General features: G+C 45.1%; 1 protein-coding gene across 1 annotated transcript; it reads left to right on the top strand.

Moving 5' to 3' along the window:
- The first annotated feature begins 8,551 nt into the window (after positions 1 to 8,551).
- On the top strand, positions 8,552 to 14,165 carry LOC128439559 (uncharacterized). The gene is made up of 3 exons (XM_053421937.1): positions 8,552 to 9,968; positions 10,368 to 11,810; positions 12,659 to 14,165. The coding sequence occupies exons 1-3, from the start codon at positions 8,552 to 8,554 to the stop codon at positions 13,234 to 13,236; spliced, it is 3,438 nt and encodes a 1,145-aa protein (XP_053277912.1). The 3' UTR covers positions 13,237 to 14,165.
- The last annotated feature ends 1,219 nt before the right edge of the window (positions 14,166 to 15,384 follow it).

Here is a 15,384-nt window from a genome sequence, read left to right as displayed (position 1 = left end):
ATAAAATCATCTGATATGAGTCTTTCACAGACACATCAGTATATTTTTTGTTTAAACATTGCAGGAAATATGTTTAGGGGAGAGCGGGGTAATTAGGGACATCGGGTGATGTGAAACACCCCCTGTATCTAGGCCACGGAACACATTTGTGGTCATGTGACTATTATGTTTAAAAGCCCCTCCCATTCCCCCCTTGCAATGAAGGATAAGGTGGTGCAGGTGCTGTGGAAAGTTAGTTTTTTCACAAAAATTTGTTTTTTGTAAAAGTAAATTGTCTTGCTTTGAACTTAATCAACTGTTGTGTCAAAACAAATTGATTCAGGTAGAAAAACTTATATCATACATGTTGGTGAACATCCAACATATAAAACCATGTGATTGATGCTAGCTGAAGATTAGCCTGAATTGATAAAAGATGTTGTTTTTCAAAAATTTTGGCTTCGGGGTAAAGTGGGACAAATGCTGTGACCACCACGAAGCACAAGTTAAGTTTAGTCTTAAATATATTTTAGTGTTATATTTAGGGATGCACCGATATGGAAATTCTTGGCCGATACCGATATTTAAAATAACAATCTGGCCGATAGCCGATACCGATATTTGTTTATTTTCTTTTTGTTGTTATTCATTCACCCTTTTGTGCCAGAAAAATAATTAAATCATTATTAAAAAAGCACTATTCATCACTCTTATCTTTTAATGAGCACAAATTGAATCAGATTTATGAAACAATCTCTGATTTAACTAAACTTTATTTAACAGAGACATATTAGGCCCATTTTACCACAAGTTGAAATGGTTCCTTGGGATCTTAATGAAATGTCTGTAACATATTTTGGTCAAAATACCACAAGGATAATTTAAAACAGCACCTTTTTACCCTGTCTAAAACAGCCCTGTTAAAGTATCATTATAGAGAACGCTCTTCTCATTGATTTACGGTAGCAGTATTGCCCGTTTATTAGATGTGTTACGGCTTCTGTGTGTATGACGTATGTTGTCAGTTCCCTCGTTACCTGTGCATGAGACGGATGAATAGAGCCGGTGCACATGAGAATAAAGTACTTAAACAGACACTACGCTCATACTTTTTACGCCAAGTTACACTGCGTGAGTCAAGATAACTTAACAAGCCCTCCTCAGTTTTACCTGTTTTGAGTGTCGGGCAGAAATCACATCGCGTCAACACCCACCGTGGCCCTTCGCGATGCTTGTTTTAATTAAACAGTCGGATTCCCCTGGTCCGCACCAGTTCTCAGTCAGCTGCTAGGCGCCAGCCGGAGGGTTCCCCCAGCGGTCGCCGTAGCTGAGGTGATCCGCGAGAAGGGCCCGACACGCGTCCAGAGTGGCCGCCGCTGACCGCGTACCCGGTCCCCTCCCTTCCGCGCCGGCACTGTGAGGTGCCACCGGATGAGGACCTCCCGGTGCCGCACACTGAGCCTCCGGCGGCGCGGAGAGGAGGGCGACGGAGGGACAGCCGCGGCACGTGCCCAGCGGTTTTACCACAAATATGAACATCGGCCAATGATATCGGTGAAAGTCAAGTTTATTACCGATAAGCCGATATCAGTAAACGAGGCGAATATCGGCCGCTACCGATGTTCGGCCGATATATCGGTGCATCCCTAGTTATATTACATTATATATGTTTTATTTTTAATGTGATAAACATTGCAGAAAAGCCATCATGCCAAGAAACTACACCAGGAAGACAACCTGGGGCCAAACACCCCTCGCAGAGATGGAGAGTGCAGCCGCTGAGGTCATGAAAGGAAAGAAGTCCTTAAGAAAAGATGGAAGGGATAGAAATATTGATAAGACAACCCTCAAAAGATTCATAAAGAAAAAAGAGAAAGGGAAAGTAAAATCAGTAGCTTGGGGTGCAGTAGCTGAGGTAAAGAGAATATTCACAGATGAGATGGAGGAGGAGCCAAACACTTGAAACAACTAGCTGACCAGTTCCATGGCCTTGCTCCAGTTAAGTGCCGTGAACTGGCATTTGAATACGCAGAGAAAAACAATATCCCTGTCCCTACCAATTGGACAGAGAAACAATGTGCAGGTAAGCTAGGGTGTGCAAGAGATCACATGAATCATAAATGTGCTTAATTGACCAATCCCCATGATTCTGTTACTAGTCTGATATTAGTGGTTGTCAATCTAGCTGTCAGGATTTTAACTATTACAACATGTGTTGTTATGGTAGTTTACCCCGTAGCCGGGGTAAAGTGGGACACAAGACCACTTTTTTTAAAACAATCATATTTTCACTGCCCTTTGTCCTGAAGACATTCTGATCCTTTCCATTGCTAGAAAACATCCTGAATTAATTGGAAATGTGTACATTTTACTGATATATCATTTTAGCTCGAGGGGAACAAATGTAAAAAATGTCCCACATTACCCCGCTCTCCCCTATTTGTGTTTTACAGTAAAAAAAGTATACATTTTCTATAAGTTTTTACATTTATTTGTCATAAGGGTTTGATAATAACATCTGAGGAATCATTACCGATAAATATATGGGCCTCAGGCTCTACTTGAGAATTGAGCAGAAATACAGGATCCCATCTGAGTTTAATGCTAAACACCACCTTTCTAATGGAGCAATGCTAAAATACACTGGGGAGGATATTGAGTTACACAGTTGTCAGCATGGAGAAACGCTGACGGACCACCAATATACTCTGCTCAGGTCAATTTGTTTCTGACGTAGGAGAGTAGCAGTAAAGATGAAGCCTTTTTTTTCCTTCAGCCTGAAGGTTTGGGGAATCTGAACAAGCAGATTTTTAAAAGTGGCCAAAAATGATATCTTAAATCTCTGGTCGGTATTCAGGGACAATTTATATATTTAAAAGAAATGCTTTGAAAAAGTTTTCATAGTATGGTGTTTAACCACTTCTAAGAGGGGTCACAGAATGTTGACTATTTTTGTAAACCGGTATGACAGGATTGGTTACTAACGGCCGCTGCACTCCTGAGGTACAGCTTTCCTATTGACCTGGCTGCTGGCAGGAGGAAGAACACAATCGATATGCGTGGCCAAGAGCTGGTGAGACACACTGAGGTGAATCAGCGTCTAGGTGGAAGAAATTTCTGACATAGTATGTACAGCTCTGAAGATGATTCATGTATCTCTTATTTCTGCACTCAAAAAATAAATCAGTTAGACCAACTTAATTGAATTACTTCAATTGGTAACACCCGATTCAATTAAGTTTAAATAAAATCTTTCAGCTGTTGAGTCCTACAGATGGGTCAGTCTAAAAAGTGGATTTGAGTAATAGTTGAAGTAATGTAAAGTTTTGAGTGAATCTCACTTCGTTTTCTGCTTTAGTGGTGGCAGTCCACATTTGTGTAATTTATCAACTTAATAAAACAGCTTGTTCCTTTAATGCACATTTCTTATTGGAGTCAAAGCGCCTCATTTAAGTTAACCATTTTGCGTCTGACGTCATGACGTCAACTTCTGTTTTCTCCGGCGGAATTTCTTCGCCTGGTTGCCGCCATCTTTCTTTTCAAACAAGCAGGTAAGTTAAGTGCAGGATTTTTCTCAAATTAGATTTTTATCAAATGATATATCATGTAAGGCAGAGGTCTTCAACAGGGGGTCCGCGACCCCTAGGGGGTCCGCGGAGGTACTGCAGGGGGGTCACGAAATCTTTGATTGATTAGACAATTTTTTAAATTTTTTATTAAAAAAAAAAAATTGTTATTATTTTCGAACCAATTTCCCCCCCACAAATTTAAATGTCTTTAAATACACATTTACATGCATCCAACATATTGGGAGGCTGATATGACCCTCTGCCTGACAACCTCCATCCGTCCAAGATTAGATAAGTTGTGTGCTACTCATCAGGGTCCGACATCTCACTAATGTGGGCGTATGTGTGCCATCCAAAGATGGCTTGGGGATTCACTGTCTCTTCTACATGCATGTTTAAAATAAAACATGAATCTGTGAATTACTTTAATAGCTCAGATGCAAGATGCAAGATGTATGTTTATAAATGGCAGTGGCATGGCCACCATGTTTTCAATGAATTTTCCATGAAGGAGAAGTTGGTGCTGGTGCTGTGGAAAGTATGTTTTTTCACCAAAAATTGTTTTTTGCATGCAAAAACAAATTTTCCTGCTTTGAACTTAATCAACTGTTGTGTCAAAACAAATTGAATCAGGTAAAAAAACGTATATCATACATGTTGGTGAACTTCCAACATATAAAACCATGTGATTGATGCTAGCTGAAGATTAGCCTGAATTGCTAAGAGATGTTTTTTCTAAAACGGTGGCTGTTGGGTAAAGTGGGACACTGTCTCACTTTACCCCACCATGAAGCACAAGTTAAGTTTAGTCTTAAAAATATTCTAGTGTTATATTAAATTATATATGTTTTATTTTTAATGTCATAAACATTGTAGAAAAGCCATCATGCCAAGAAACTATACACCAGGAAGACAACCTGGGGCCAAACACCCCTCGCAGAGATGGAGAGTGCAGCCGCTGAGGTCATGCAAGGAAAGAAGTCCCTAAGAAAAGCTGGAAGGGATAGAAATATTGATAAGACAACCCTCAAAAGATTCATAAAGAAAAAAGAGAAAGGGAAAGTAAAATCAGTAGCCTGGGGTGCAGTAGCTGAGGTAAATATATAAGAATATTCACAGATGAGATGGAGGAGGAGCTGGCCAAACACTTGAAACAACTAGCTGACCAGTTCCATGGCCTTGCTCCAGTTAAGTGCCGTGAACTGGCATTTGAATACTCAGTCTTATTTAAATAAATGACATAGCCTTTTTTCAGGTTAACTTAGTGTTAAATACTTCTGCATTGCCTCTGACTTGATGTATTATATATCACACATAACATGTTTTTTTTTCTCCAGGAGGAACCTGAGGAACTCTCCGATAGTGACCTTGAAAGTCCTGTGTGCCGGAGAAGGAAAGGTGGGTCTGAGAATTTGAAATGTTGTTTCGCAACAGGTTGTTAGCACAGTCAACAGTTATTTTCTCACTGCATTGACTTTATCATTTATTTATAAAAAAAAATGTTCTAATTCGGCTCATCCCAAAATTCAGATATGGGTAATTAGAAATGTTAAGTACTTTGTTTCCAATTACTGATATATATTTTCCCCTCTTTTGTCCATAACATCATGTAATTTAGTTCATACAGTGTCACCTTCCACAAGAGAAAGTGAGCTCATCAGTCAAGGGAATGAAAATGACAGACTGCAAGAAAGTCCACCGCGTCAAAGAAGAAGTAGGTTAAAACACTTTTCAAATCTGGACTTGGTTCCCGGGCATTGTGCTATGGTTGCCCTCTGCTCCTCTGCTCACAACACCCCTGAGTACAAGACAGTCGTGTAGTGTGAACAGTACAGTGATCTTAAGACTTTGAAAGTCATGTAGTGTGACCAAAGCTTAACGTTAAATGCCAACCTGGCAGAATTTAAGCACCAGTTTGTTTTTTGTTTTTGTTTTGTCAGCCTCAATTGGATCACTGTAAGCAACCTGTAAACTGTATTTGGATTGGATGTCTTGATTCATCTACCTACAAGTCATTATAAGAGGTGTAGACTGAGCTTAGTAGCACAATTCAGTCATTTGTACTGAAAGGGAGAGGCAACTCTCAAACCTAGCTCATCTCATTCAGTTTTGCTTCACCCTAAATCCTTAAAGGCTGCCTTTTAAAGGAAACACACTTAAAAAGATGGAATTAGGGTTAAGTTGCACTTAGATAAAATTAGATTAACATCATTACAAAAATATTTCCCTTTGACCTCCTTTCTTTATGCAGTGCGGAGTACAATGCCTTCACCACCGAGGGACAGTGAGGCCAGATGTCAGGAGACAGAGAGCAGCACTCGAGAGAGTGAAAATCAGGGCCAGGCAGGGGACCCGAGACAATTGTTTCCTTATAATGTGGCAGAATTTGTGTAAGATATTGTTTGGGCTTCATAGAAATACAGCAGTGTCAATGTTGGTCTATTTACATTTTGAACCTCTGATATAAGTCTCTCTCGCTCTCTCGCTCTCTCTGGGCTTTCTGCTGAATTTTCTGTTGTCCCTGTTTATCTTTGTTTGCTCAGCCCTGTTTATCTGGAGGAAGATGAGGCTCTTGAAGAGGCAATTCAGCGTGTGAAGAGTGTGATGGACCTGCTGTCAATATTTTAAAGTAAGCGTTACAAGTAATTTTTTATTATGGTCAATATCTTGTTTACACCAGTGTAAACATCGCAAACAACATGGAACAGTTATATCATCATGCACTGAAGGTGATAGTGGAGTAAATGCAGAGATAGCCAAAGGTCTGTTTATCTTTGTCATTGTCTTTTTTAATATAGGTCATCTAAAATGCTGAGCAAAGAAGAAATTGCAGGCCTTCTACAAGCTCACAGTGAGAGAGTTATTACATCGGGAACAAGACAGATCTATATCAGTCGAGCCAATGTTTGGACCACAGCCTTACGTGTGTTTAAGAGAACCAGTTTAGCAGAAAGCTGTGACATGCTCTATGTCACATTTGCAAGCGATGAACATGATGCTGAGGAAGATGCTGCTGACCTTGGAGGTCCCAGACGAGAGTTTTTCCGATTACTGGTGAAGGCTATCTTCCAAGACAGTGGAGCTTTTGAAGGTTTATTATAAATATATATATATATAATATATTTTGTGTTTACCTGGCCACAAATATTGGTTTGGAAATGCCAGAGTACATAATACAGAATGTAGTGTTAATTTATTTAATCTTTCAGGCACACCAAAAGGATGCACACCAAGACTGAACATTCTCCACTTGCAAAATGGACTGTATCGAACCATTGGCAGGATGATGTCTACAATAATAATACAAGGGGGTGAACCACATGCATTCCTGTCCCCGAGTGTAGTGGACTACATTGTGTCTGGGGACATCCTTCAAGTTCATGTGACACCTGATAATATAGGTGACCCTGATTTAAGGGAGAACCTCATAAAGGTAATGCGCAATATTCTGATCTGAAGACTATTGTAGTAAGCATTTGCTTTTTTTTTACTATTCCACAGCAGTACAGTTACTTTTATTTTGGTGGAATGCATTATCTAAATAATTTTGGTTTCATATTACCAAATTATAACTAAAAATTCAAACTTTTCTTGTCATAGGTAAGTAACTAAGTGTAAGTGTAAGTAAGTGAAATGCACAGTCTACATAGTACTTCTGTAAATGTTGATTAAATGCAGTCATTTGATAAAATAAGATTTTAAGATTTGATCTGTAATATTTAGGTTCAACAGGCAACCTTGCAGGACGATTTGGAGAAAGCAGTCAGCTGCTGTGACTCATGGCGATATCAACTTGAGGGTCTTCCACTCGTAGTCACCATGCAGTTCTATACCATACTGTTGTGCAATGGCAGAGCTGTCTTGATCAACTCATTGATGGCTTGTCCCACTATGGAGTAAGATTTACCTCACAGTTCTGTATTATATTTGCTCCGTGCTGTGGTAAAATTACTTAAAAAATGCCATATTTAACCATAACTACTCATTTTTATGGCCTTTCATTTATGGTGTTGAATTTCCCTCCAGGTTTTATCACTCCTGAGAGAGAACCCCAGCTTGCGTGTGCTGTTTGACATACCAGGAGAGGACAAAGGTCTAGAAGCTGATTTTGTAGCTGGTATTCTCAAACCAAGCTACTCTGTACTGGGGAGCAACAGAAGAGCTAGGGAGGAGTTGATGGTGGTAAAATTTAGGGAGTTTCTCCAATGTGTTGAAAGTAAGTTTGTATGTGTAATTCAGTATATTATACAATAAGGCAATCCAGGAAATTTACAGATTCATTTTATTCTTTACAACTCATGAAGCTGTGCCTATCTAATGTTTATGTACCATGTAACAAGAATACCGTTGTAATCTGATTGCTTGTAAGAATAACATTGCTTTTTCACCAAAATACCTATACAGTAAACCATTAGTCACTCAATTAGTCATTGATTCAGTCTTTCTTAAACCTGAGTATTTTCCAGTCTCCAAGTCAACACTGGTTCTCTTTCTTAGCATTCGTTTCGATGTCTCACTATGGGATACGCCCCTCGCGCGTATTCACAGAAGCACTTATTCCAATTCGCCAGCCCTGATAGGCTGGCAGTCGTGACGTCCGCGTCAAGGTGCAGCACCTTAAATACGGTGGACGCGGCGTCACACGTCATTCAAACACCTCTTCTCGCTTCACGAACAAGCATTTTTCTAATCGGCGTTGATGCTAACTAGCTGCTGTCCACAGACCGGAGCTAACACCTCCATCGCCGGACGCTAGTGGAATAAACGCCGATCCGACTGCCTTCACCATAGGTAGTTGCTTCTATTTGAATAGCTAAACGGCACCGGGAGCCTGCGGTCACAACACTGCCTGCCACCGGAGCTAGCTAACAGCGACTATCATCCCAGATAATTCGCTCCCCTTTAGCACACCAAGCTAAATGGATCAAGCTGCAAAGCTTCCTTCCACCTCGCAACCAGGCGATGCACATCGCCTGTGCACCTGTGGAAATAAAATATCGAGCATGGACACTCACCAGGTCTGCTCCGCGTGTCTCGGGCTGGAACATGCCCGCGCCGCTGTCAGCAACGCGAGCTCGTGCGCCGACTGCGCCCGCTTCACAGCGAAGAGTCTCCGCCGACGACTAGCACGCCAAGCTAGCGTCTCTGAGAGGGACCCGATCCTTTCCAGTGCCAATACCGAGGAACCCCAACCCGGTGTGGACGAGGAGGACGCTCCCGAATCAGAGATTCGGCACTGGGGCTCCACGCTGGATTTGCTTGACCCGCTAACAGAGCCACCCCTCATGTTGGATTATGAGGAGGAGGATGAGTTCGACGGCGGGGATTGTCTGGTGTCGGACGGTGACGACGAGGATTATGAATCCTGCTTTGTCCCACCTTCACAGGCTCTCAGCTCTCCAAGCCCTGCAAAGGGCTCGGTTGGGACAATTACGCCCCAGCCCAGTGGCGACATGCACGATGTGTGTAAACGCGCCGCAGAGAGACTGAAGATTCCATGGCCCGCGGTCGTGGCGGAGGCCTCAAGGTCCCGCTACGAGGGGAAGAAATTACCCCAAGCAAAGAGGGCTGCGAGACAACTTCTCCCGGTGTTCCCGGAACTCCTGGAGGAAGTTACCGCCTCATGGAAGCAGAACCCTTACTCCAGCAAAACCACCATTCAAGGTGCGTCTTCCTTGGATATTGAGGGGATGGATAAGCATGCCATGGCCCGCATGCCTCCCATGGAGCCCCTGGTGGCAGCACACCTTCATCCACGGCTGTCAGCTGCCTCATCCAGGGCCCCCACACTTCCCACGAAAGCCGATCGCTTCCAATCTGCCATGACTGAGCGAGCTTATAAAGCAGCGGCTTTGATGGTGAGGGCTCTCAACGTCACCTCCATGTTGTCAGCTTACCAAGCGGAGTTTTTTGACGACATAGCCGACATGCCCGAAAGTTCCGCGTGGGACGAGATCACCACAATCGCGGATATCTGCCTACGCGTCCAGCGATGCGCTGTACAGGCGGCAGGCAAGTGCATGTCGATGTTGGTGTTACAAGAGAGGACGAGATGGCTGAATCTGACCAATCTGTCCGATAGAGAGAAGGAGGACATCCTGGACATGCCTATTGTCCCCGAGGGTGTCTTCGGCTCCGCCCTCGCCTCAATGCAAAAGCGCTGTGAGGCGAAGAAAAAGGAGGATGAGGCGCTACAGCTCTGCCTTCCGAGGAAAACACCTGCCGCGGCGCCTCCGCCCCCCCGGCAGACTTTCGCTCAGGTTGACTCTAGGAGCGCCGCTCCTGCTTTTCGCATCCCGAAGCGCCCCAGGGCTCAACCGGGTGCGAACACCAACGGCCCCACGGAAACGAAGCCCGCTTGGCCGAGAAAGCCCTTCTATTCCCCGTCAACCCAGACTGCTCAACCGGGCCCGACACCCAGTCAGCAGGCCAGGCGGAAGAAGAAGGCGACTTAGCGGTTAACCCAACCGCGAGCGGAGCTGCCACCCGTTCCCTGTTCACTGGCAGCCCAGCTATCCCGTGTGTTAGGGGAGAAATTACCCAGTGCCACCCATCCCTCTCGGCGACGCGTGGGCCCAGAGCTCAGTTCGTGCGTCCCAGTGAAGAGGCGAAGAGACATGTTTCAGATGTGGGATTGTTCAACGCCACATCAATGTCTCACAAGCACGCACACAGAGTTTGTGTTAATAAAAAGTTTTCCACTGACGTATCCAGGCTCACAGCCGAGGGCGCAGGGTTGCAAAATCATAAAAACACAAAAACAAAAACAAAGAAACACAGAGGTGCAGAGCACACTGTTGTTCCCCATAACACCACAAGGGGGAAACAGCGTCCCACCTGTGGTGAAACATCCCGTTCCGCTCGCTCCGATCCTATCAGACCGCGCATGCGTAGTGATACTCGGAAGAGCGCAGCTGGTATGGGCCCCCAAAGATCGTCTGTGTCAGACAGAGCTTCACTCACCCCTAACTTTGAGGCTAGAGAGTTGGAAAGCATGCACAGCGTCAGAATGGGTATTGAGAACACTGGCCAAAGGCTACAGGCTTCAATTCGCCACAATGCCCCCCCGTTTTCCCGGCCTCGTCTCTTCCCGTGCGCAGGGAGAGTCGGCCCGGGTGTTACGGGAAGAAATATCAGCTCTATTAAACAAAAGAGCCATACGAATAGTGCCACACAGTCAGGGACTGGAGGGTTTCTATTCGAGGTATTTCCTGGTCCCAAAGAAAGGGGGGACCTCATTACGTCCCATCCTGGACCTTCGCATTTTGAACTCGTATCTCAGGAGATACAAGTTTCGCATGCTGACACACTCAACGCTGATACGTTTGATCCGACCGGGGGACTGGTTCACATCAATCGATCTGAAAGACGCGTATTTTCACATTCCCATTTATCCTCCGCACAGGAAATATCTGAGGTTCGCTTTTCAGGACACAGTGTACGAGTACCTGGTACTCCCATTTGGCCTGTCACTGAGCCCGAGGGTCTTTGTAAAATGTGTCGACGCCGCTATAGCCCCCCTCAGGGAGCGGGGTATACGCGTGGCCACTTATCTGGACGACTGGCTGCTGCTGGCGCGCTCAGAGCAAGAGGCTGCGGCGCACACGAGCATTGTACTGACACACCTGGCCGATCTCGGTTTTGTGGTGAACAGGGAAAAGAGTGTGTTAACGCCGAGTCAGGAAATTGCCTTTCTGGGTCTCACGTTAAATTCACTAACCTACACGGCTCGCCTGTCAGCCGAGAGAGTGCACACTTTCAGGTCCACTCTCTCTCATTTTGCCATAACACGTCGGGTCACGTACGGACTGTGCCTCAGGTTATTGGGACTGATGGCCTCAACAATATTGGTGGTGAGGCTGGGCAGACTGTACATGAGAGATTTTCAGCGCTGGGTGGCTTCTCTCAGACTGGATCCTGTGCGCCACAGACGCCGCAGTGTGACGGCTTGCGCGTCCTGCGCCCTCGCGCTGCTACCATGGCAACGCCCGTCTATGTTGACAGCGGGGGTGCGCATGGGCGCAATATCTGCCAGAAAAGTGGTCACAACGGACGCCAGCCTGTCAGGCTGGGGCGGTCTGTTCGAGGGCAGATCCGCGAATGGGATGTGGAGCACGGATCTCAAACATGCCCATATAAATTATCTGGAGTTGATGGCAGTGTTTCTGACGCTGAAACATTTTCTGCCGTTCCTCCGGGGACATCATGTGTTAGTGAGGACGGACAATACGACCACGGTGGCGTATATCAATCGTCAGGGGGGTCTACGTTACCTACAGTTACACCAGTGTTAATTTCGTTGACGAAGACGATGACGAAATATATTCGTTAACGACCTTTTTTCCATGACGAAGACGAGACGAAGACGTAACGAAAACGAATCTTTGAAAATAAAAACTATGACGAAATCTATTTTAATTTTCGTTGACAAGACGAGACGAGACGAAAATGTTGGTGGTTGACTAAGTCACAATAATTTTTAAAACATCATCGTATCAGGCCGTCATGAAGTATCAGGAGCGGGCGAGTGAATCTGTGTGTGTGTGTGTGTGTGTGTGTGCCTGTGCGCTCCCAGATAGCGCTCCGGTCCGTAGCTCCGCCCCCCGCCTCGCGCACTCGCTCAGAGAGACACAGTGAAAGCAGAGCGCGTTCTCGTGGAGCAGCCTCTCAGTGACCGACTGCTTCTTAACTATGGAAACAGTGAAAACCAGAGTTTCTATGGTCTCAGCTGCTCAGAGATCAGCGCAGCAGCTTCTTCATCAGAGCAGAAGCTGCAGTTGGTTTGTACCGATGTTCAGTTTCTGTGTCCGGCTCCAGTCTGACCTGCTCTCCCTTTTTGTTTTCACATTTAAAATTAAATATATATTTTTAAGCTATTAGGCTGCAGCTATATGTTTTTATAGAAAAGGAGTTTAATGTGGCTATTAAATGTGACTAAAACTAGACTAAAATGGAATTAGTTTTCGTCGACTAAAACTAGACTAAAATGTAATTTGTTTTCGTCGACTAAAACTAGACTAAAACTAAGAAGGATTAAAATGACTAAAAGGTGACTAAAACTAATATGCATTTTCGTCAAAAGACTAAGACTAAGACTAAATCAAAAATAGCTGCCAAAATTAACACTGAGTTACACACTCTTGCACGCAGACTGATATTATGGGGCGAGGAGCATCTCCTCTCAGTGAGAGTGACCCACGTTCCCGGAATTCAGAATGTGGGTGCGGACCTTTTGTCCAGGGGAAATCCTCTCTATGCGGAGTGGAAACTTCACCCGGCTGTAGTAGATCAGATTTGGTCACATTTCGGCCGCGCAACAGTGGATCTGTTTGCGTCGAGGGGGAACACACAGTGCCCACTGTTCTTCTCCCTGCACGACCAGAGCGCACCGCTGGGGCTGGATGCGTTCGCTCACGAGTGGCCGCGCGTCCTGCTTTACGCTTTTCCACCTCTGGCTCTGATTCCCCCGACACTGCTCAGGGTGCGGGAGAATCGTCTGTCACTAATTTTGATCGCTCCTCACTGGCCGTCCATGCACTGGCTGGCGGAAGTGAGACAGCTCCTCCACGGTCACCCATGGCCTCTCCCGCTGCGCAGGGACCTGCTCTCCCAGGCGTGCGGACAGATATTTCACCCTCATCCGGAGCGCCTCGCCCTGTGGGCTTGGCCCGTGAGTGGTTTAATTTGAGCCTGACTGGATTATCACAGAATGTTGTTAACACAATTCAGAATGCCAGAGCATCATCCACTAGGTCTCTTTATGACTGTAAGTGGAGATTGTTTGAGGATTGGTGTGCTAAGGCACAGGAAATCCCTTTTCAATGTCCAGTTGGTACAGTCCTGTCCTTCCTGCAGGACTTGATTGATCAAAAGAGGGCATTTTCTACTGTCAAAGTTTACTTGGCAGCTATTTCTGCTTGCCATGTTGGATTTGATGGGAAACCAGTGGGCCAACACCCCCTGGTTTGTCGTTTTATGAAGGGTGCACGGAGGTTGCTGCCCGTCTCTAAGACTATGTCACCATCATGGGATCTAACAGTGGTGCTTGGAGCCCTCTCTAGTCATCCTTTTGAACCATTGGATAACGTGGACATGAAAACGTTATCCTTGAAGGTGGCTCTGTTATTGGCTTTGGCTACAGCTAAACGTGTAAGTGATATTCACGCTTTATCTGTACATCCAGCATGTATGCGGTTCACCCCGGGGAACCTTGGGGTGACGCTGAGACCGAATCCTGCATTTGTTCCAAAGGTTGTTAAACCATGCTCCCCAGTGGAACTGTCAGCTTTTCAGCCACCTCCCTATGGTTCTGCAGAACAGCAGCGGTTACACATGCTGTGCCCTGTCCGTGCCTTACACACATATGTGGAAAGGACAAGGAGCTTTAGAAAAGGGGATCAGTTGTTTGTGTCCTGGGCTAAGCCCCACTGGGGCAAACCTGTCACCAAACAAAGACTCTCTCACTGGATAGTGGACGCCATTGCATTGGCCTACTCCAGCTCAGGCCTTCAGGTTCCGACTGGTTTACGGGCACATTCTACTAGAGGTCTCGCGACCTCTTGGGCCCTGTTCAAGGGAGTCTCTATCCAAGACATCTGCGCTGCAGCTAGCTGGTCTTCTCCCCTCACATTTGCGAGGTACTACAGGTTGGATGTCACATCCCCTGGCAGTGGCGGACTCAGACTGTTTGAAGGGCAGGGGCGAAAAAATTAAAAGGGCACATTCTGCCCAACACGGGCCCCCACCAGCGTGCAAAAGCTATGATGCATCATGTATGATGAAATAGTCCTCATCCTTGATTAAGATAAGCATTAAATTATAAGGAGATCTAGATAAAAGTAATTAATGATGTGGTACTGACAATTACAATTATAACTACACCTCTATGATAAAACCACACAGGAAACTATAAAACATTTACAATATTTATTCAACAAACACAGCAAAACACAGCAAAACACAGAGGGAACTATAAACATGTATTTCACAAACAGATGTGATAATGACAATGAAAGCTATGATTTGGGAGCTTAGTTGTCAGGGGACGGAGATGGTGGGTGGTGGAGTCATAGGAGAATTCTTCTTTTGGCCATGTGTTTGTAGATGTCAATGACCTCGTTATAATCAATTGGAATATCCCTTTCGATGGAAAGCAGCAGAAGATCCGAGAGCCTACTTTCCCCACATCGGTTTCTGAGCTGGGTTTTTATTAGCTTCAGTTTAGAGAATGATCGCTCTACTGAAGCAGTTGTCACCGGGATTGTTGCATATGTTTTTAGTAGCAAAGTCAGACCAGGGAAAACTGATTGCACATCATTGTCTTTCAGGCACTTTAACAAAGCTTTCACATTGCTGGGGGGAAGAGCATATGATGAGTGGAACACCTTGAGCTCGGTGACAACATTTTCTTCCTCCACATCATAAAATCTGCATACATCTTTGACAGATCGAGCAACTCTGTCATTTGTCATGCCTTTCCAGTGACTTGGGATGGTAAGGCAGTGAAGGCCTGAAAGAATTAACCCAGTTGGTGTCTCATCCTTCCCCTTGAACCTCCGGTGTAGCTCCTAGGAGTGTATCAAGGAAGGTAAAGAAAACCTTTCCCCGGTAGTGCTCCTCCAGGTCTTGGGCTTGGTAGTCCTCCGTAGCAGATTTGGTGCTGTATTTGTACTTTTGGGGTACCTTTCTGCGTCTCGCTTGTGCAGGAATTTCATCTGGAACCTCAATTCCTGCTGCCTCTGAGTTCCCTTTTGCCTTTGAAAAAAGGACCTTGAACTCCTCATCCTTCCTCATTGCTTTTACTCTCTGTATAACTCCCTCCACAATGGTGTATGAT

This window comes from Pleuronectes platessa, chromosome 1 (genome assembly GCF_947347685.1).
Source record: "Pleuronectes platessa chromosome 1, fPlePla1.1, whole genome shotgun sequence".
NCBI lineage: Eukaryota > Metazoa > Chordata > Actinopteri > Pleuronectiformes > Pleuronectidae > Pleuronectes > Pleuronectes platessa.
Note: the sequence above shows the minus strand (reverse complement) of the source record. Positions and strands in the feature narration are given on the sequence as shown.

What these genes read in the sequence shown, in the direction of transcription:
- LOC128439559 (XM_053421937.1), top strand. Translation starts at nt 8,552, where the DNA reads ATGGACACTCACCAGGTCTGCTCCGCGTGTCTCGGGCTGGAACATGCC. An exon ending in TCAACCGGGCCCGACACCCA is followed by an intron (nt 9,969 to 10,367) that starts GTCAGCAGGCCA and finishes TAACACCACAAG; the next exon opens with GGGGAAACAGCGTCCCACCT. An exon ending in GTATATCAATCGTCAGGGGG is followed by an intron (nt 11,811 to 12,658) that starts GTCTACGTTACC and finishes AATCAAAAATAG; the next exon opens with CTGCCAAAATTAACACTGAG.